This window comes from Panthera tigris, chromosome C2 (genome assembly GCF_018350195.1).
Source record: "Panthera tigris isolate Pti1 chromosome C2, P.tigris_Pti1_mat1.1, whole genome shotgun sequence".
Classification (NCBI taxonomy): domain Eukaryota; kingdom Metazoa; phylum Chordata; class Mammalia; order Carnivora; family Felidae; genus Panthera; species Panthera tigris.
In genome coordinates, this window is record NC_056668.1 from 155,571,029 (window position 1) to 155,592,878 (window position 21,850).

The 21,850-nt window shown below is 46.4% G+C and overlaps 2 protein-coding genes across 12 annotated transcripts in view; one reads left to right on the top strand and one right to left on the bottom strand.

Moving 5' to 3' along the window:
* Positions 1 to 21,850, top strand: part of FBXL2 (F-box and leucine rich repeat protein 2) — a 132,384-nt gene that overhangs the window by 98,554 nt on the left and 11,980 nt on the right. For 3 of the 5 annotated variants that reach the window (XM_042956358.1, XM_042956356.1, XM_042956357.1), the window contains 2 exons: positions 11,937 to 12,149; positions 12,818 to 13,755. In XM_042956358.1, the coding sequence (XP_042812292.1) occupies positions 11,937 to 12,149; positions 12,818 to 12,925 (321 nt within the window). In that variant the 3' untranslated portion in view covers positions 12,926 to 13,755. Of the gene's footprint in view, positions 1 to 11,936; positions 12,150 to 12,817; positions 13,756 to 21,850 lie in introns of those variants that run through there. The other 2 variants (XR_006207518.1, XR_006207519.1) reach the window with 1 other exon arrangement.
* Positions 14,860 to 21,850, bottom strand: part of UBP1 (upstream binding protein 1) — a 57,873-nt gene continuing 50,882 nt past the window's right edge. For all 7 annotated transcript variants that reach the window (XM_042956353.1, XM_042956355.1, XM_042956349.1 and 4 more), the window contains 3 exons: positions 19,890 to 20,032; positions 19,124 to 19,175; positions 14,860 to 16,809 (listed from right to left, as the gene is read on the bottom strand). In XM_042956353.1, the coding sequence (XP_042812287.1) occupies positions 16,772 to 16,809; positions 19,124 to 19,175; positions 19,890 to 20,032 (233 nt within the window). In that variant the 3' untranslated portion in view covers positions 14,860 to 16,771. The remainder of the gene's footprint in view (positions 16,810 to 19,123; positions 19,176 to 19,889; positions 20,033 to 21,850) is intronic.

Below are 21,850 nucleotides of genomic sequence, written 5' to 3' on the forward strand. Positions count from 1 at the left end.
TGTATATGTAAATTAATATACATACATACACGCTTTGTTTCTGGTTGTTCTTTATGGTAAATAATTGTTTCTTTTAAAAAAATTTCAGCTCTCTCAAAAAAAAATTCAAAAGCAGGGGGCGCCTGGGTGGCTCAGTCCATTAAGCATCCAACTTCGGCTCAGGTCATGATCTCACAGTTCATGAGTTCAGGCCCTGCGTCGGGCTGTGTGCTAACAGCTCAGAGCCTGGACCCTGTTTCGGATTCCGTGTCTCCCTCTCTCCTGCCCCTCCCCCCTTCATGCTCTGTCTCTCTCTCTCAAAAAAACAACAAAGACACACAAAAAAATTGGGGGGTGCTCCTGGATGGCTCAGTTGGTTAAGCGTCTGACTCTTGATCTCGGTTCAGGTTGTGATTTCATGGTTCGTGAGATCAGGCTCCACACTGGATTCTGCGCTGACAGTGTGGAGCCTGCTTGAGATTCTCTCTCTCTCACTCTCTCTCTGTCCCTCCCCTGTGTGCGTACTCTCTCTCTCTCAAATAATAAACTTAAAAATCTTTTTTAATTAAAAAAATTTCAAATTCAATTTCTTGATTTAAACAGCCTCCTGAAAAGTTTTCTGGCTTTATTCATAAATAAATAATATTCATAAGTAAATAAATATTCATAAAGCTAAAAATGAACGAGCATCAGTAACTGATTACATAAATACTATTTTATGAAGAATTATGTAGTGTGGTTGGATTCATGAGAAAGGAAATATTTCCCTTGTTCAAACAGACCTCAAAGAGGAACCTTTCAAGCATCACCGTCTGACAGAATTTCTCTTTTTCTTTCTAGGTTCCTTTCCCCCTAATTTGTACTCAGCTGCCTATTTCTTGTTGCCAATATCAGTCTTTCTTGATTCTTTTTTCCCTTTGCAGAAACACCTCTCATCCATCCACTTATTTGTCCCATCCTCAGAACTCATTGGGCGCAAACCAGCAGGCATTTCCTTGTCTCAAAGATTATAGTAGGCTTCTAATTGCCCAACTGCATCTACATTTACATCCTGAATAATCTGACAGGGTGCTTTATCTTTTCTTTTTTCCTTTTTTTTTTAAAGTTTATTTATTTATTGAAAGTAATGTCTACACCCAACGTAGGGCTCAAACTCACGATCCCAAGCTCAAGAGTCACATGCTCTTCTGACTGAGCCAGCCAGGCTCCCCTGGTGGTTTTTGTTTTCAATTTTAATTTTTTACTGAAGTAAAATATACATGCAGAAAAGAGCACTTATCATCAGTATATGTATCAACGCACTTGCATGAGCTGAATGATGAAGAATCAACATTAGCAGACTCCAGGCAGCCCTTTTCTGCTGTTCCCTTCTGGTCACCAACAGACACCCACCCACCACCATCAAGGGGAGTGACTTCTGACCCTAACCCCAGATTAGTTTTGCCCTTGTTTTGTACTTTATTATCCAAACTGTGTGAATGGAATTATCATGTGTACTCCTCTATGTCTGGCTTCTTCTCCATTATGTTTGTGAAATTTCCCCATATTCTTGAATGGAAGTGAATGTTGTTCATTCTTGCGGTATGAGCGGTTTCCAGGTTGGGGCTATTCGACCAGTATTGTAACGTCTTGTGATGAACACGTGTGTGCCTTTCGGTCCCAACAGCTGAGCCCCCGCGGTGGAGGAGAGTTCTGGTCGCTCGGCGTCCTCCCCGGCAACTTACTTTCCATCTTTTTCATTTTAGCCATTCTGGCGGGTATGTAATAGTACACGATGGCATCTTTGAAAACCAAGTAGAATACCACCTTCTTAGCATTTCCCAGTGATCCGAGAACCAAGGTGAAACTCCTTCCTGTGGCCTGCACAGCTCCTGTTCCCTCCAGCCCTTCGGCATCTCGATGCTCCCTCCCTTCCCCTGTGCAGGACATGCCGTTCTCCCCCTGCTCCCTGCAGTACCACCCACAACACGCTCCTCGCTCTCATCCCTCATGGCTCCTAACCCTTGGCGTGTCCAAGGGTCTAAAGGGGTCTAAAGCCACGCTGTTTCATTTCTGGAACCATAGCTCCACCAGTGCAGAAAAGCGTGTTCTTACTCACTGTTGCAGCATAGGGCCGGCCACAGAGCCAAGGAACACATGAGTAATAGGACTTTGGTGTAACCTCTTTTGCCCCTGAACGGTTATGATGGGATGGATATTGCTTTTGTATGCATTTGGAGAAAGTGCCAGGTCTCAAACTGTTGAAATGGAGAACTTAAATTACAATTGTAATTTCAATTACAGAAATGCCATCTGGCTATATAACATTAATCTGAATTTGTTATGTCTGTTTATGCCCAAGAGAAGCCAGGAATGTCAGATCACACTGTTCAAGGTCTGTTTAACCATAACCATCAAACGTGCTCAGTATGTCTCCCGAGTCATGGCTGCGTGCATACTTTTCTAAATAACGTGGGCATCAGATTCGTTGACTGCACTGGTCTCCCTCAAGGGGAGAACTGGGCTATCAAACTGCACTAAATGGAGTAAACTCTGAAATTTCCCTGAAATCTTTTTTTTTTAACTTTAAAAAAGGTCTTTAATGATAAGTGAACAAGTTAATAGCAATTTAATAAAAATGATATAGCCATGCTGTGTCAGGAGTGGGTTTTCATTCCATTCCTCCATCACCAGAATATTAGTGAATCTATGGCGTATGTGGTTTCAGTCCACATCGTAATCTAATACCCAGCAGTTTGCTTTTCTTCCAGCACCCTGCTCCTACCTGACTCTAATTGAAAGCAGGACACTCTATTATTCTTTTGCTCATTATTGAAATGGATTCTTCTCAGAGCACCCCCACTCCATCCCCAGGGCATGGGGATCCCTGCTTAGGCAGACCACCCAGGATCCCACAGAAAAGTGGTCAGTCTGAGTGCAGGTAGGTGGTTGATCTCAGGTTTCTGTTAAGAACCATTAACTCTGTCTTGATGAACACTTATGAGGATTTACTCCATTCTCACGCCTTGTGGCAGTAAAGTTTGAATTTTCCAGAATTACTGCTACTCAGAGGTATGATGGAGGTATAATTGATATAATATTATTTTAGCTTCAGGTGTACAATGTAATGATTTGATATTTGTATATATTGCAAAATGATCAACATGATAGAGTTTAGTTAACATCTGTCACCCTATTTAAAAAAGTTTTTTCTTAGAATGAGATCTTTTAAGATTTTCTCTCAGCAACTTTCAAATAACATTAACTACAGTCACCATGCTATACATTACATCCCTAGAACTTATTTATTTAATGGTTGGAAATTTGTCCATTTTGACCCCCTTCACCCTTTTCACTCCACCCCACCCCACCTCTGACAATCATCAGTGTGTTCTTTTTTTTTTTAATGTTTCAAATTTTTATTTAAATTCCAGTTAGTTTACATATAGTATAATATTGGTTTCAGAATGTATTCTCTGTATCTATGAGCTTGATTTTTTTTTTTAATTCCATGTATGTGGCATCATACAGTATTTTCTTTCTCTGCCTGATTTATGTCACTTAGTATAATGCCTTCAAGGTCCATCTGTGCTGTTGCAAATGGTAAGATTTCATCCTTTTTTATGGCTGAATAATATTCCACTGTGTGTGTGTGTGTGTGTGTGTGTGTGTGTGTGTGTGTGTGTGTGATGTTTTCATTACCCATTCATCATTAGTGGACAGTCAGGTTGTTTCCATGTCTTGGCTAATGTAAATAATACTGCAATAACCATGGGAGTGCAGACGTTTTCAGATTAGTGTTTTCATTTTCTTCAGATAAATACCCAGAAGTGGAAGTGCTGGAAAATATGGCAGTTCTATTTTTAATTTTTTCAGAAGATTTTTAAATGTTTTATTTTTGAGAGCAAGAACACGAGCTGGGGAGGGGCAGAGAAAGAGGGGGACAGAGGATCCAAGGCAGGCTCGCTCAGCAGCGAGCCCAAAGTGGGGCTTGAACTCAAGAACCATGAGATCATGACCTAAGCTGGAGTCAGACACTCAACCGACTGAGCCACCCAGGTGCCCCTGTTTTTAATTTTGTTTAAGTTTATGTATTTATTTTGAGAGAGAGAGGGAAAGAGAGGATCCCACATAGGCTCTGCACCATCAGCACAGAGCTAGATGCTGGGCTAAATTCCACAACTGTGATATCATGACCTGAGCCAAAATCAAGAGTCGGTCACTTAACTGACTGAGACACCCAGGTACCCCTTAATTTTTTGAGGAATCTCCATATTGTTTTCCATGGTGGCTGCACCAACTTACATTCCCATCAACAGCACACAGGGGTTCCCTTTTCTCCACATCCTCAACAACATTTGTCATTTCTTACCTTTTTGATAATAGCCATTCTGCCAGGGGTAAGGTGGTATCTCATTGTGGTTTTGATTGGCATTTCCCTGATGGTTAACAATTTTGAGCACCTTTCCATGTGTCTCTTGGCTCTCTGTATGTCTTAACTGGACAAGTGTCTATTCAGGCCCTTTACCCACTTTTTAAATCAGCCCCCCCCCTTTTTTGCTACTAAGTTGGATGCATTATTTATATATTTTGGATATTAGCCCCTTATCAGATATGTGCGTTGCAAATATCCTCTTCCATTCTTTTCACTTGGTTGGTGGTTTCCTTTGCTGTGCGGTATTTTTTAGTTTGATGTGTCCCACTTGTTTTTGTTTACCTTTGTTGCCCTTGCTCTTGGCACTCATTCCAAAAATGTCATTACCAAGACCATTGTCAAGGAGCTTACTGCCTATGATGTTTTCTTCCAGGAGTTCTGTGGTTTCGGTTCTTACATTAAGTCTTCAATTTGAGTTAATTTTTGCATATGCTATATTAAGATAGGAGTCCACTTTCATTCTTCTGCGTGTGGCTCTCCAGTTTTCCCAGCAGCATTTATTGAAAGAGTGTCCTTTTGCCGTTGTATATTCTTGGCTTCTTCGTTGTAAATTAACTGATTGTTTGGACTCTATTCGGTTCCACTGATCTGTGTTTCTGTTTTTATTTTTATTTTGTTTTGAGAGAGAGCACAAGCAGGGCAGAGGGGCAGAGCGGGGAGAGGGGAGAGAGGGAGAGAGAGGGAGAAGATCCTAAACAGGCTCCACACACAGCATGGAGCCTGACACAGGGCTCAATCCCATGACCCTGGGATCATGACCTGAGCTGAAATCAAGAGTCAGATGCTCAACCAACTGAGCCACCCAGGTGCCCTGTGTGTTTGTTTTTAATGCCAGTATTGTACTGTTTTGATTACTATAGCATTCTTTGTAATGTAGCTTGAAACCAGGGAGTGTGAGGTTTTCAGCTTTTTCTTCTCAAAATTGCTTTGGCTAATCAGGGTCTTTTATGGTTCCATACAAATTTTAGGATTCTTTGTTCTGTTTCTATGAAAAATGCAATTGGAATTTTGATAAAGATTGCTTGAATCTGTAGATTGCTTTGAGTATGGACATTTTAACAGTTTGCCTTTTTCCAATCCATGAGCACAAAGTATCTTTCCATTTGTGTCGTCTTAAATGTCTTTCATCAAGGTCTTGTAGTTTTCACAGTACAGGTCTTTTACACCTCCTTGGTTAAAGTTATTTCTAGGTTTTTTATTCTTGATGCAGTTGTAAAAGGGATTGTTTTCTTAATTTCTCTTTCCGATTGCTCACCAGTGTACAGCAATGAAGCCAGGTTTATGTGAATTTTGTATCCTGAGACTTTACTGAATTTGTTTCCTTTAAAAATTTTTTTAATGTTTACTTACTTTTGAGAGAGACTGAGCACAAGCAGGGTAGGGGCAAGGGGCTGGGCAGGGGGGTAGGGGTGGGGGACACAGAATCCGAAGCAGGCTCCAGGCTCTGAGCTGTTAGCACAGAGCCCGATCCCGGGCTTCAATCCACAAACTGTGAGATCATGACCTGAACCAAAGCCAGACGCTCAACCAACTGAGCCACCTAAGCACCCCTGTTTATTATTTCTAATGTTTTTTGGTGGAGTCTTTAGGGTTTTCTGTATATAATATTGTGTCATCTGCAAATAGTGAAAGTTTTCTTTCTTTCTAATTTGGGTATCTTTGTTTCTTTTTCTTACCTAATTCCTCTGGTTAGGATTTCTATTACTGTGTTGAATAAACATGGCAAGAGTGGGTATCCTTGTTTCTTCCTAAGAGGAGAGTCTTTCAGGCTTTTCACCATTGAGTATGATGCTAGCTGTGAGCCTGTCATATATGGTCTTTATTATATTGAGGTATGTCCCTTCTTTACTGTTTTTTTTTTTTTTAATCATCAGTGAATGTTGGATTTTGTCAAATTCTATTACTGCATCTATTTAGATCATAGGATTTCTGTCCTTCATTTTGCTAATGTGCTATATCATACTGATTGATTTAAGAATGTTCAGCCATCCTTGCATCCCTGAAATAAATTCCACTTGATTGTAGTGTATGATTTAATGTACTGTTGAACTCAGTTTGCTAATATTTTGTTGAGGGTTACTGCATCTATGTTTAAGAAGTTGTTTTATTTCTTTTTGAGAGAGAGTGTGTAGGGGAGGGGCAGAGAGAGAAGAGAGAATCCCAAGCAGGCTCCCCACTGTCAGTATGGAGCCTGATGTGGGGCTTGAACCCATGAACCATGAGATCATGACCTGAGCCAGTATCAAGAGTTGGACACTTAACTGACCGAGCCACCCAGGCGCCCCTGCATCTATGTTTATCAGAGATATTGGTCTGTAATTTTCTTTTCTTTTTCTTTTTTTTTTTTTTTTTTTTTGTTGTTGTTGTTGTTGTTGTTGTTGTGTCTTTGTCTAGTTTTGGTTAGCAGGGCAATGCTTGCCTTGCAAAATGAGTTTGGAAATGTTCCCTCTTCTTTTTTGGAAGAGTTTGAGAAGGTTTGGTATTAATTCTAAGTATTTGATAGAATTCACCAATGAAGCAGTCTGGTCTGGGACTTCTCTTTGTTGGCAGAGTTTAGATTACTGATTCAATCCCTTATTAGTAATCAGTCTGTTCAGATTTTCTATTTCTTTATGACCCAGTTTTGGTTGGTTCTTTGCTTCTGTGAATGTACTCGTTTCTTCTAAGTTGTCCAGTTTGTTGGCATATAATCGTTCTTAGTGTCTTACGATTTGTTGTACTTCTGTGGTGTCATTTAGAATGTCTCCTCTTTTGTTCCTGAGTTTATGTAGTTGATCCTTCTCTTTTTTTTCTTGGTGAGTCTAGCTAAAGGCTTGTTAATTGTATCTTTTCATAGAACCAGCCCTTCATTTCATTGCTCTTTTCTGTCTCTTTCATTCATGTCTTCTCTGATCTTTATTTCGCTTCTTGTACTAATGTTGGGCTTTGTCATCTTCCTGTAGTTCCTTAAGGCGTTAAGTTAGATGGTTTGACTTTGCTCATTCCTTGAGGTAGGTAGGGCTTTATTGCAACAAGCGGTTGCCCTGGAAGTGCTTTTGCTGTATCCCCTAAATTTTGGTATATTACATTTCCATTTTCATTTGTCTCAGGCATTTTTAAAACTTCTCTTTTGATTTCTTCTTTGACCCACTGGTGGTTCAGTAACATGTTACAGATCCATATATTTGTAAATTTTCCACTTTTCTTCTTATAATTGATTTCTGCTTTCATACCATCATGGTTGGAAAAAATGCTTGATATGGTTTCAGTCTTCTTAAGATTTATTAAGATTTCTTACATGTCCTAACATGTGATCTGTTCTGGAGAATTGTTCCACGTGCACTTGAGAAGAACGTGTGTTCTGCTTGGATAGAATGTTGTGTATAGATCTGGTAAGTCCATCTGTTCTAACATGTTGTGTATGGCTGATGGCTGATATTTCCTTACTGATTTTGTCTGGATGGTCTATCTATTGATGTAACTGGGGTATAAATGCCCTCTACTCTTATCGTATTGCTGTTTCTTCCTTTAGATCTGTTAATATATGCTTTATATATTTAGGTGCTCCTATATTAGGTGCATAAATATTTACCCATGTTTATGCTCTTGTTGGATTGACCCCTTTATCACTATGTAATGCTCTTCTTTGTTATTATGGTGTTTTAAAGTGTTATTTTGTCTGATGTATGTATGGCTACCTCCAACTTTCTTTTGATTTTCATTTGCATGGGATATCTTTTTCCATCCCTTTACTTTCAGTCTGTGTGTGTCCTTACACTTAGAGAGTCACTTCATAGGCAGCATATAGATGGGTCTTTTTTTTTTTTTTTTAATTCATTCAGGTACTCTGTATCTTTTGATTGAAGAATTTAGTCCATTTAAAGTAATTATTGATAGTTATGTATTTATTGCCATTATGGTAATTGTTTTCTAGCTGTTTTGTAGTTCCTCTTGTTCCTTTCTTCTTTTGTTCTCTTCCTTTGTGGTTTGATGACTTTCTTCAGTGGTACACTTAGATCCTTTTATCTTTTGTGTATCACAGATTTTTGCTTTGTGGTCACCATGAAGTTGTTACATATAACAACTTATATTTGCTTTATGTTTGTTTATTTTTGAGATAGAGAAACAGAGCATGAGTGGGGTAGGGGCAGAGTGAGAGGGAGACACAGAATCTGAAGCAGGCTCCCGGCTCCCAGCCGTCGGCACAGAGCCCGACACGGGGCTCGAACCCACGAGCTGGGAGATCGTGACCTGAGCCAAAGTCGGACGCTCAGAGGACTGAGCCACCCCAGGTGCCCCAACAACTTGTATTTGTAACTATTTTATGATAACTTATATTTGAATACATTCTGAAATTCTACATTTTTACTCTCCCTCCTTCCTGTTTTGTTTTCAGTGTCACATTTTACATCTTTTTATCTTGTGTATCCCTTGTTTGTAGTTTTAGAATTTTTTTTACTACTTTTGTCTTTTAGCCTTCAAACTAACTACACCATTACTCCACATTTACCTTGACCAGTGAGATTTAGCCTTTCTCATGTTAATAATTAGTGCCCTTTCTTTTCAGCTTAACAAAGTCCTTTTAATATTTTTTGTGAGTTGGTTTAGTAAGATGATTAACTCCTTTAGCCTTAGCTTGTCTGGAAAACTCTTATCTCCAATTCTGAATGATAACTTTGGTAGTTAGAGTATTCTTGGTTGGAAGTATTTTTTCTTTCAGTACTTTGAATTTCACGCCACTCCCTTCTGTCCTGCAGTTTCTGCTGAAAAACCTGCTGTTAGTCTTATGGGGGCTCCTTCGTGCATAACAAGTTTTGAATCTTGCTGATTTTAAGGTTCTCTTTAACTTTTGACATTTTAATTATGTGTCTTGGTGTGCATCTCTTGGGGTTCGTATTTTTAGAACTCTGTACTTCCTGGATCTGGATGTCTGGGGGTTTTTTTTGCCCTAGGTTGAGGTTTTTAGCCACCATTCCTTGAAATAAGTTTTCTCCTTTCTCTCTCTCTCTCCTCCTACTGAGAGCCCTATGATATGAATGTTAATCCACTTGATGTTGTCCCACATATCCCTTAAGCTCTCCCCACTTTTTTTCATCTGTGTTTCTTTCTGTTGTTCTGTTTGGGTGAGTTCTACCGCTCTGTCTTCAGGTTCACTGATTCTTCTGATTCATCTAGTCTGCTCTTGAAGTCTCTAGTGATTTTTTTTCTGTTACTATATTCTTCAGCTCCATGACCCCGTTTGGTGTTTTCTTATATTTTGTTGAAGTTGTGTATTGATCCATTTTCCTCCAGGGTATGGTGAGCATCTTTATGACCATTACTTACCCTTCTTCTTAAATTTTGTAATGTTTATTATTCTGAGAGAGAGAAATAGAGATGGCACGAGTGGAGGAGGGGCAGAGAGAGAGAGAGAACCCCAGGCAGGCTCCATGCTCTCAGCCCAGAGCCCGATCTGGAGCTCAAACTCGGGAAACCTTGAGATCATGACCCGAGCCAAGATCGGGAATCGGATGCTTAACTGGCAGTCAACCAGGCACCCCACTTATCTTTTAGTAAGGTGTTTTTCCTGAGGTTCCTAGATAAAAAGGCCTCTCCTCTTCATGAAGGAGTGAGCTCATGTAGAAGATGGACCTTCTTGTTCAACCAGTATCGGTGGCTCTCAAACCTTTGTGTCTGTACAGCCTGTTTTATTATTCATGGTTCCCAGTAGCTGAGGAGGTGCCAAGATCGGTCAGTGTCCCAAAAGGGAGAAGCTCAGCACCTAGATTCAGGCTGACTGGAAGATACTCGGGCAGCAGCTTAAAAAATATGCAATGTACACAGTTCCTCGGGACTGCAAGCACGAACTCCACTGGCCACCGGGGCCAGGTGATCTAGGTGTCCTCTCGGTGGCAGTTGCAAAGACCAGGACTCCACACAAGTGCATAAACACCTGTGTGGGAAATACCGGCACGCTGTAGTGAGGCGGGGGGGGGGCCACGCGCGCAGAGGTGGCGTGCACCTGCCTGGTTCCCTGAGAACACGTGGTAGGCCTTGGGCACGTGCCAAACTCGAAGCCCACCCCGCAGGACTAAGCTGCAGCTCAAGCTCGTACGGCTCTTTATCGTCGGGCGGGGGTGCGTTTCGGTCTGCTTTCTGGGAAACGTCCTGGGGGCGGTAGCCTGCCAGGGAAGAGCCGATGATCGAAGTCCCGTGGGACCCAGGAACGTAAGCCCCTCTGGCCAGCAGGGCCAGGGGACCAAGGGGCATCCCCGAGTGGCCGGCCCCAAAGACCGGGACACCAGATGCACGTAAAAGCTCCCCTCCAGGAGGTCCCGGCGCTCTGGAGTGTGGCAGCGGGGGGAGAAGAGGGCGCCTCCCGAGGTCCCCGGGGAGGAGGGCGGGCAGCCCTGAGATGGGTTTGTTGGAAGCCTGCCCCTCAGGCTGCCGCTGCGAGGGTGAGCCACGAGGCCTCTTTCGTAGACAGGACTCCTGGGCCTGTTGTCTCGTGCTGTGCCCTGGGGCTGTTGGCCATTTACCGTCTCTTCCCGTGCGGCCCGCCAGCAGAAGCCCCGCTGGCCCCCAGAGCCAGGAGACGCGGAGGTGTTGTTCTCTGGCGGCCGGAACACCGGGGTGCCAGGTGGGAAACCCAGGCACTGGACACACAGAAGTTCCTTCCGGACAGATAATGGTGTTCTGAAGCACAGCACAGGGAGAGGGAGAAGTTGGTGCCCACTGGCTGAGTGACCGAGGGGGGCTGTAGAGAAGGTGCCCACCGAGAAAGAGAAATTGGGGGGAAAAAGCCTAGAATTCCTTGTCTTTTTTTTTTAAGCCTTCTTCAGTCGGAGCAAGACAGAGGGAGCGCACGAAGGCGGTGGCCGCCAGTCCCCGGGCCTAGAGCGTCCCAGCAGGCCCCGAGTGTGTCTCAGACCAGATGCCCGGGCCTCAGGCCAGTGCTCCCACACAGAGTCCAGGTGCCCCTCAATGGGCCACTTCCAAGCTGGGCTCTGGGGCGGGGCAGTCCAAGTGTGTGAGCCCCTTAAGAGCCATTTCTGGAATCACTAGCCTCGTGGGCCTGGTGGATGTGAGCCTGCTGGTGTTCAAAGTAGATGTTTCAGGGGCCTGTCTCTCAGGCGCAGATTTTAAAAGTTGGGATGCCCAACGTGGGGTGCAAGCCCTTTGCTCCCCGGGGAGAAACTCCGGGTTTCGAGCTCTCTCCCAGCCGTGGGTCTCTGCACTGGGGGTGGGACTTACGGCGAGACGGTGTCCCAGCTTCTCCCACCCGCTGTGACACGGGCCCTCTTTCAGTGTGTGAGTCACTCAGCTAGCTTTTAGGGCTCTTTTGTCAGAGCAGGCTGTCCTTTACGTACCCGTAGAGTCAGGGTGCTGACGGGAGGAGGGGAGTCAAGATCCTCTCACGTCATCTTTAACTGGATCACCTGCAGTTGGAAAGATGAGAGAACAGCAGACCCGTGGCCGGAGGACCCCGAGGCTTTGTGTTGGATCCACAAGGCCCTGCTCAGGCCAGCTTCCGTGCTTTAGGCCTCGGGTCTTGCGAACATCCGCGCTTTCCTCCCTGTTCCAGAGTCTGTCCCACTGTGAGCTCATCACAGATGACGGGATCCTGCACCTGAGCAACAGCACCTGCGGCCACGAGAGGCTGCGGGTCCTAGAACTAGACAACTGTCTCCTCATCACCGACGTGGCCCTGGAGCACCTGGAGAACTGCCGCGGCCTGGAGCGCCTGGAGCTGTACGACTGCCAGCAGGTCACCCGCGCGGGCATCAAGCGGATGCGGGTAAGCGGGGGGCACGCGTCCCCTGGCGCTTTCGAAGCTAACAGCGAACACGCCAAGAATCCACGTCCGCTCCCCACGTTTTACCCTCAGCCCGTATTCTGCAGACTGGCAGGCTGAACAGGAGTCTCCCTGTCCAAAATTTCCATAGTAGACCTCACCCTGGCAGTTTCCACTTTCCAGAACGGTGTTGGTCGGAGGTTCCTCGTAGTCTGATCGGAATCCTGAGGGAGGAGCCTTACGGCCGTTACCGGCAGGAAGGAGACCGGGGTCCTGGTTACTTTCCAGATGAGAGGGCTTCAGGAGAGTGTGGCTTCCCCTCCCCCCAGGCAGTTTACCTTGTTTTCTTGAATGCGCTCTGAGCTTTGCATCTCCCTCCCGGAGCTGCCCCAGGTGCCAAAGCTGTGAGGCCCGTGCTCGGTCTGCATCCAGGGCTGGTGACGACACCGGGGCACGTATTCTGTGCTCTTCGGAAGGTGCTGGCTTAGGGGGACAGTGCGTCAGCAGCAGCTCTTGCCTGCACGGGGAATTCTCTCTGAACTATCTGCCCGAGGGGAAGGGGGTCGATTCTATGTGGAGAACCTGTGGGCTCGTCTAGGACTGTGCCTCTAATCCTCAGAACCCCCGCGTAGCGATGACTCCAACTCCAGGTCGGGCTTTTCTGCTTCCAGGCCCAGCTCCCTCACGTCAAAGTCCACGCCTACTTTGCTCCCGTCACCCCCCCGACAGCAGTGGGAGGAAGCGGACAGCGACTGTGCAGGTGCTGTGTCATCCTCTGACGGCAGTGGCCAAGCCCAAGGCGCGAGGTGTCCCTTCCTCCAGAGAAGACACAAGTCTTCCCGACCTGCCCCACCTTCGCCCAGATCTCTTGGTTCTCCATTGGGAAAGGCACGTTCAGGTAAAAGACTCCGGTAGGGACCGCAGTGACTCCGGTGAGAGTTTTCACCTTTATTCTGCTACGAGGCAATCACGTCACAGCCCGGGGTCTGGTGGCACGAGGCAAGAGCGGCCTCGGGGTAGCTGGGCCACACGGGAGAGGTGGGGGCCTTCTTAGGAAGTCCCGCCCTTGGCTTTGTCGGCGTTCCTCAGACCGACCGTCAGTGTTAGCACAAATCGAGCAGAAGAAATAAGCTGTTGATCTTCTACCTGATACTTAAGCCAGCGGCCTACTTTAATTCACACTGATTCCATTTTGACGAGCAGGACTTTTCCACTTGAAGACTCAATAGCAGCTTTCTCAAAGTGACTGTACTGCAAATCCACGATGCCTGCTAGTTTTGTATGTAGAGCCTTGGGTGGGAGGCAAGTTAGCAGGTTTCCACGAGACACCAAAGAAATGAGGACTCTGAACTGGGTGGGGCAGGGTCTTCACCCTTCTGTCAGCTTGTCACACACACTTTCGGGAACCGAGAGCTAAACACACACGGCTCGGAGGTCGTGTCGCTGCCCGACCAGACAGGGGCTGTGGCCCGTGCCGCGGCACGGAGCGCGTTTTCGTTATAGGAGAAGAGCTAATCACGCCATCTCTCGCAAGACCTGGGGGACCTTAAAGAAACAGAATGACGGCTTAAGTTATCTACAATATAATCAATTAAAAATAATGAATGGATGCATGTAGAATGGGTGTGATTTTTTCCAAGTTTATTTTAAAATCTTAGAAATCAAGTTACACCAGAACTATTCAAAAATTGTACACACTTAAAACTCAGATCAGTAAAGTGTTGGCACCTTTCAGACTCATAATATAAAAATGAATAAACCATAGCAATGCTTAAGTCAGAGGGTTTTATTGCTATAATCTTATGGCAGACAAATCTGAGCAAAACCACTTTCCCAACTCAGACCTTCCTAATATTATTTAAAATCTGATAAGCTCTACTTTCCACTCTGGGCTGTCCACACGTGTGATATTAAGACTAGAAACCCGTCACCACCCTCACATTGTAAACTTCAGCGTTCATGGCAGCTGACGACCCTTCCTAGCGACCGCTCCCCACAACGAAGAGCACAGAGCTCATGGGAGGCTGCGGTGGGACAGCAAAGCCGGGGCACTTGTCTCCGCCAGACCAGCAGTCGGTCAGAGGGACCGGTCAGGAGCATTTAGGGTACAGTGGGAGAGAAGGCGGTACCTACGCGACCCCTTAAGTCACTTTAACAAGGTCTCGGAATAAGCGTTCGAGTCCTGATGACTTCAGCGCCCGAGGACACATCCTCTGGCATTCCCTGGCCGGAAGTGTGCACACACCACAGCAGTTGTTTAAAAATACATTTATACCACTTTGGCGGCGTGACTGTGGAAGGAAGCTATTTAAGTAAACAAAGAGCAGGGAACACAGACTTGCTTCAGTGATTATAGTCTCTTTTAAAAATTCGCATGACCAGGGCTTTCTATGCATGGGCTCTCTTGAGCCAGGGCACAGCCCACTGGGGTTACTGGCCTCCCTCCTCAGTGACCTGTGACCTCATTCAGGAGAACCCCAGGTGAGGTTTCCCAGAGGCGCGGGCCGGGTCCGCTTCCTCTCCGTGTGGGGAGCAGTCGATGGAAAAATCTGCCGCATCAGCTTTGAGAAAACAGACCGGAGAGAAAACCACACGACAGGCCTCACCTCTCGTAACATCTGGACTTCGGTGTGCTCAGCACATGCCCGGAACCCCTCAATTCTGGACTCGAGGGGACACGGTCAGGAACTAGGGTTTAAATGAGACACGCGTGTGCAAAACAATCGGAAAACATTTATTTTACTGAAATGTATACATCCTACTATTAAAAAACCAAAGTAGCAAATTTGCTGGTGCCATAATTTAACCTGCTTCACTGGGACAGACTAATTTTCAATGCTGCTTGGTAGAATTGCAAGTTCGATGAGCTTTTAAAGTGTTTTCAACCCCATTTCTAACACCTGATGAGGAATTCGAAATAGCACACAGCATTAAATGACATTTATTGTTCCGTATATCTTGAGACTCGAAAAGGAATGCTAAATAGACAAGCAGAACTCTAAAAACGAGAGATATGCTCACTTCTTTCCCAAGTGATTGGTACAGAAAACGTGTTCATACAAAAGCAAAGGGAGATGACAGAAAGGAACGTTCCCCCGCTTCAGGGTCTACAGAGTTACAGATATTTTCAAACTAAAGATGAAAGTATTTAGAGACCGTGCGTCTTAATCCCCTTGAAGAAAAAAACACAAACCGTCAAAGCTTTTTACCCACTGAAGTGGTCTGTCTTCTGGGAGGGATTTCAGAGTCCAAATTACTCCTATTTCTGCCCGAACAAAGATAAGAATCGACACGTTCAGAACCCAGACAGCCGGGCACGTGGACAGAGGTGCTATCGCTTAAAGGGGAGCCGAAGTTTAAAAACACGGTCTGCTCCACCACAGGTTTCACAGGCGCCTGCTGGTGCGTGTGGGGAGGGAAGCGAGAACGAGGAGAAAATCGCAGAAGCCGTGGACTCCCTTTGAGAGACAAGCATTTGGTTTTGTGGAAGACGCACCCTTTTTCAGAAAAAGAGGCCATCATGTGGCGTGGCAAAAAGCCTCTTAAATAATCACCGGAACGTTTACCATGATTGTACTAGAGCTCAGTGTCTCAGAAGCGTGGGCAATTTTTACGGCACAATTTAGTGTTTCATTTATGACATCTGCTTTGCCGCGATAATTTCAACTCATTGATAACAAAGACCCCTCAACGGCAAGTCAGAAAACTACCACAGTCTTCCCCCTCCCCGGGGCACCTGGTTCCACGGTCTGGGGTAGGGCTTTAAAAACACTTCAGGACAGGACGGTTCAGAGCGAGGAGGGACGGGGTGGTCGGAAACAGGGGCAGGGAGGGACGCCACATGAGTTTAAAAGGCATGGGGGCTTCAAAAATAAAAACCAGAAACAAAATGCTAAACATGGAAGCGGAAGCAAAAAGGTTTTTCAAGAAATCTGTGACGAAGCAGAAACACAAAAGTCTTTGTACCTATTAGGATTTACACTGATCCTCTCACCAAGGTACTCTTGATAATGCAGTTTGCTTCACACCCGCCTTCCTGGCTCGGGTCTTCCCCGATCTGGCACGATCCCGCCACACACACCCTTACGTGGTTTCTTCCCAGAAGGCGCCAAGACTCTTACCTGACCGCCAATCACGGTGTCAGCACGTGGCCTCTGCAGACAGACTCCGTGCTGGTTCCACGACGGCACCGTCCCCCACCCCCGCCCCGGGTCGGCGTAAGGTTCAGGCAATAAAAGCCGAACTGGCACAGAAAGGTAAATGCCCGCGGTACGTGTTTACATTCATTTCCAAACCGCATACGGTGTAAAGAGCCAGCAAAGGCTGCTTCTGGAACTGTACCTACTGGCCTCTGCCAGAGACGCAGGCAGCCGGGCCTGCGCGTGGCCCCCGGAGCTGCACACGTGCCGTCCCGATGTGCTCACTCTCACGAGGATGCTTGGCTATGGCAGTGACAGTGAGGAGATTCGCCTCTCATACAGCTCATTAGAAAGGTCATCTTGTGTTTTCAATATGAAACATTTCATACGGTAAAATCCAATCCCAAGACTTCTTGGATTCAGTCTTCACACACTTTTAAGCGTGACTTTATTTGGTACGGAATACAGTTCAGACTAAGACAGACATCACTTCAAAACTATGTGGATACCGTCACCATTCTCTGCTGTGGGAAGAGGAAAGGCACGTTACACACAGCTCCTTTCGCCAGGCCTAGGAGAATCCAGACTATTAAACCGAAACTCCTAGAAAGCTACACCCTCCCTTCCCAGTATTCCTGGAGAAAAACACGGACACCTTCCCTTTGATTTTGCTTTTTAACATCCGGCCCATATGCCCGTCGGCGCCCTGTGCCCATGCTGCTGGGCAGCTCTGGGGTGCTTGGGGGATCCAGACCAGGAGCCAAAGTGACGGAAGCAAGGGGGCGGGGGCTGGCGGCAGAGCAGGTGACGACACCGTGCCGGGCCGGAGAACGGCCACTCCACACAACCCACACAGACCGAGGGCCTCCGTCCCATCTTTTCTGGAAATAATTTCTTAGCTCCTCAGAGGCCCGTCTGAAACATTCTGAAAATATCGCTACTTTTGTCTGATGGCCTAGTGTGTCTTAGGAAACAGCAAGAAGCGGTACAGGCATTCATCAAGGAACGAAAGAAACTTTCTCGTGGGGACGAAAGTCTGAGAAACAGGGTGAGACTGGAGGGGACGGCCCGTCACGTCTGACACGAGCAACAGCCATGGCCGTCGTGAGACCCAAACGTACAACTGGACTACGGCCTTCCTGTCGTAGACGACTTGAGCTCCGCAGGGGAAACGCCGCACAGCTTTCCCCGCGAGAGCCGAGCGCGGGAGCAGTGGCCCGAGGTGCCGGGACAGTGAACGATGGAGCGAGCCGGCCTGGTTCAGGCTACCCTGGCGGAGGCTGACGGCAAACGCAAGGCACCAGCACAGGCGAAGTCATCCCTTCGGTGCTGGTGTGGACTGTCCCTGCAGGAGTGACTTCCAGGAAAGGGGGACACAGGAAATCTCGGCTCTCCGGGATACAGCTAAGGCTGGGTTTAGATCTTAACCCACCAGACTTATTTTAAAAGTCTCTTCTTCACATACTATCATTTTGCATTTAGAAATCCCCTCCTGGGCGTCTGGGTGGCTCAGCGGGTTGAGCATCTGACTTCAGCTCAGGTCACGATCTCATGCCTGGTGAGTGCGAGCCCCGCGTCGGCCTCTGTGCTGACAGCTCGGGGACTGGAGCCCGCTTCCGATTCTGTGTCTCCTTCTCTCTCTGCCCCTCCCCTGCTCACACTCTGTCTGTCTCTCTCAAAGATAAACAAACATTAAAAAAAAAACAAACCAAAAATCCCCTCCTTTAACCCCCCAGGTGGAACTCACCTGAGCCCCCTCCAGGCCCTCGTCCATATCCTTTCCCTAAATGACCGCAATCCTTTCCACAGCTTGCAGCCACTGCTGATGTGCCGAAGGCTTCCAAATTACATCTCAAGTCCAAGCCTCTCCCGCCAGCCCCAGACGGGGACAAATCACTGCCAAGTTGACCTTCCCGGCACACCTAAAACGGGACTCTTAACCGCTTCCCTGCAGTCACTCCTGCCTCTCTCCTGGGACCACAGTCTGTCTGCCCAGCGGCTCTTACAGGAGCCACAACTGCCCCTCCCCCAGTGTAGAGCCCAGCAGGGCCCTGCCCATAAATGTGTCAGACTCAGGTGACCTCTCCTGCCTCCAGCTTCGCCCCATTCTCATGTCTCCAGAGATGCAAGAGTGGAAGAAAAACCAAACTGCATTTACACAAATACTCCTTTGTTTAAACAACTTCACCGACTTCCCAATACGTTTCAAACCAAATCTGCCGTGCCCAGGTCCTACACACCCGACCGACACCTCCCACTCTGGCCCCACCTGGTTCACGGGCCTCTCACACTGCGCGGCCTTCTCCCAGGTTCGCACGCACCCTCACATCGCCTTGGGGGGTTCCCCAGGCGGGCAGCTCCCCTCACTGCTCAGTCTCAGCATTATGGACACGACACCCCCTCGCCCAGCCGCTCCTCCATGTTCCCCAACCCAGCTCCTCCCAAAACACAAGCACCCCTACTTTCCCACTCCGTCACGGCACCTGCGAGATTTCGTAATGATGCGCACCTGTCGGCCAATTCTGGTTTGCTTTCCGCTAGGAGTTCCAGGAGTCTGCTTTGCTCAAGACCTTTCTAGCACCAAAAGCTGTCTGATACAAGGTGCTCAGTAAAATGTGGCTGAAGTTTTTTTTCCCTAATAATCTAGGACTGACTCCTTTTCCTTATTTGCTAGTTTCCCTTACAACCACTGGAAATACTCTTGATTCGTTTTTATAAATCTTCTTAAAACTCTTAAAGCCAGCATTTTCAAAAGTAACCACACAAGAGGACAACCGATTACAGGCACACGCTTTCATGATTCCAGCATTTTGAGACACATGCACTCATGCAAAGTACCTTTTACTGTGAAGAATAAAAAACAACTCTCATCTTGAAAGTTCTGAACCATCTAGAAGGATAAAGCAGATAAATGATTAAGATCCAACTGTCTTTTCTGAGCTGATTAGAAAAGAGTAAAATTAGAAGCTACAGGAAAATGTCAGAATCTATGTATCGTTGCACACAGAACTCAGTGGTAAAAAAAAAAAAAAAAAAAATGCCTTCACGAAGGCAGTGTGAGGTAGTCAGAGTTTACACCTGCTGCACTGGGCAGGACCCCATGCTGACGACGCTTGCCCATGACTAGCCCCTGAGACATCGAAACAGCTCACCTGACCCCCTGGGAGCTCCCCCACCCCCACCCCGGGCCCTGTGAATAATGACTCTTAAGAGAAAGTCCCGGTGTAAGCACTCTTCTATCACCTACTTGTCACTGAACACCAGGGACACAATAACCTTAATGTTTTTAAAAATTAGTCGTCAAATAGTGGACAAAAGGAAGATACATCCAAACGCCTCCCTGCATAGAACGGGCCAAAGCCCTGCTAACCCCAAAGTTCCCCGGTGAACATCTAAGGGGTGAGGGGTGGAGGTGCCTGAGCCACGGGTCTCCTGGATCTGTAGTCCTTATGTCACCAGGAGACCCAAACTCTTGTTATAAATTCTTACAGATTTGATCCCAACTCCGAAATTGATTCTCAGGAGCACTTGCACAAGAGACCGCAGGATTTCCCATAGTTCTTCCACGAGACAGAGAAAGTGTGCAAAAGCAAGTTCAAGTTACCTGGTCGCTAACAAGAATGTGAATACCGGTGGGACCCTGTCTGTAGACCTGGTTAATTTGGTGGAAAGGAATATTAAACACCAATGCAAGTTTTCGAGCAACTTCTGAAGCAACCATTTCTTCCAAGTAGATCGCATGATAAACTGAAATAAAAAAGAAGAACAGCATTTTAGCAGTAATCTTTGATCTGTTTTCCACCTCATCCATAGGAAGATCATCACCCTTTCAAAGTAGTAAAAACCATACATATACAAATTAAAAATGGGAACTAGTATTTCTTTCCCCCCCATTACTACCTGCTGAAATCTGATACTGTAGGAACTGTGCTGGGGCTCCTAGCTGGCTCAGGTGGTAGGGTGCACGGCTCTTGATCTCAGGGTCATGAGTTTGAGCCCCACATTGGGGGTGGAGATTACTTAAAAATAGGTATAGAATTTTAAAAAATTAACTATGCCGCACAAACAATGTAATAACCATTAACCGTAAACTGTACGAGAGGATCTGAGGTTTTCATTTCTCTTACAGGAATTAACTGCAAATGGGAACAGGGGACTTTTTGGAATGTTGGGACTCAAAAGTCAATAGCGGTAATGGCTGCAAAACTCTAAATTTACTAAAAATATCCTGAAATGGTTTACTTACAATGGAAGGATTTTATGGCATATAAATTACAGCCAAAGAGAGCGGTTTTCAAAACCGCCACGTGTTTCTAACAACATATAAGAAGAACCAACCCTGTCACTGTTCTGGACTCAGTGATCCTACTACTGGGAGTTTACCCTAAGGAATAAAAGCTGCCCCCCGTCCCCCTAAAACCAATAACCGCGTAGAAGACCCACACAAACAGCTAGGGACGTGGACGGTGAAAGCTCCTGCTGTTTCCGAGTCACAGCCACGGGCCACCCAGGGTCCTGTGTCCCTGCCACGTGGAACCCCGCAGCAGCTGTCACGTGCACAACACCCAGTCCCTCTGCAGTGAGCACGGCCCCTGTAGGTCCCACTCGGCCACAGACCCCAGGCAGTGCTAGAACTTGGCTTCCCCGAACAAGGAGGTTTTCTTGTGTTTACAATAATGGAAACCTCTGCTAATTACACATTACGAAAAGCCTAGAATGTGGAACTACAATTAAGGAAAGCACAGAGCCGATCTAGAGCGGAGCCCCCGAACTACAGCCTGTGTGAGCCAAACCCTGCCCTCACTTGCTCTTTTCAAAACCACCGTGTGGCCCCATCCATCGCTACATACGGTCTGTGGTGGGTTTGGGGCCACAGTGGCAGAGCCGGTGGGAAAGAGATCCCATGGTCCACAAAGTGGAGACCTTTACTACCTGGCCTCTTATGAAAGTTTGCTGGAAACTTAGAAAACCCTTGATGAAGGGCTGAGATGGCCGCTGTTTCCACACATTCCTCCACAAACACTTTCCCAAGTATGACGGGCCTGACTCTGTATATGTAAATGATACACAAAATCTCGATGATACACGGAGAGCTCCTTAGAATTTTATCCTGTCAGACAAAGACTTTCTTTCTTTAGTCTTAAAATTCACAGCTTTAAAGTCAAATGGAAAATGGAAAAGCTCACAAGAGTGAGGCTTTCCTTGGGATTTTTCAAACACAGTGTTTCTCAGAGCGCGACCCAGTATTCGGGTAAACGACTGCCACTGTGGATGCCATAATACAGTTCTCTCCGGAAAGTCTGGGGTGTGCTGCCCTTGATTTGGAATGTGGGAAGGAGGAAGTATTACCACACACCCAACCTTACAAATGAGAAAACACATCCTTTAAAAGAACTGCGTTTGCTTTTAAGGGCCGTACACAGAAGAGGAGAGAAGGGCCGAGATTCGTCTCTGCTCTACAGCAATCTCTTACACAAGTAAGGAAACTCTAGGCTGAGAAGCCCACCCATAATGGCATTGAGTGTGTTTACAGTGTCACAAGCACAGGGAGCCACTCAGCACCCA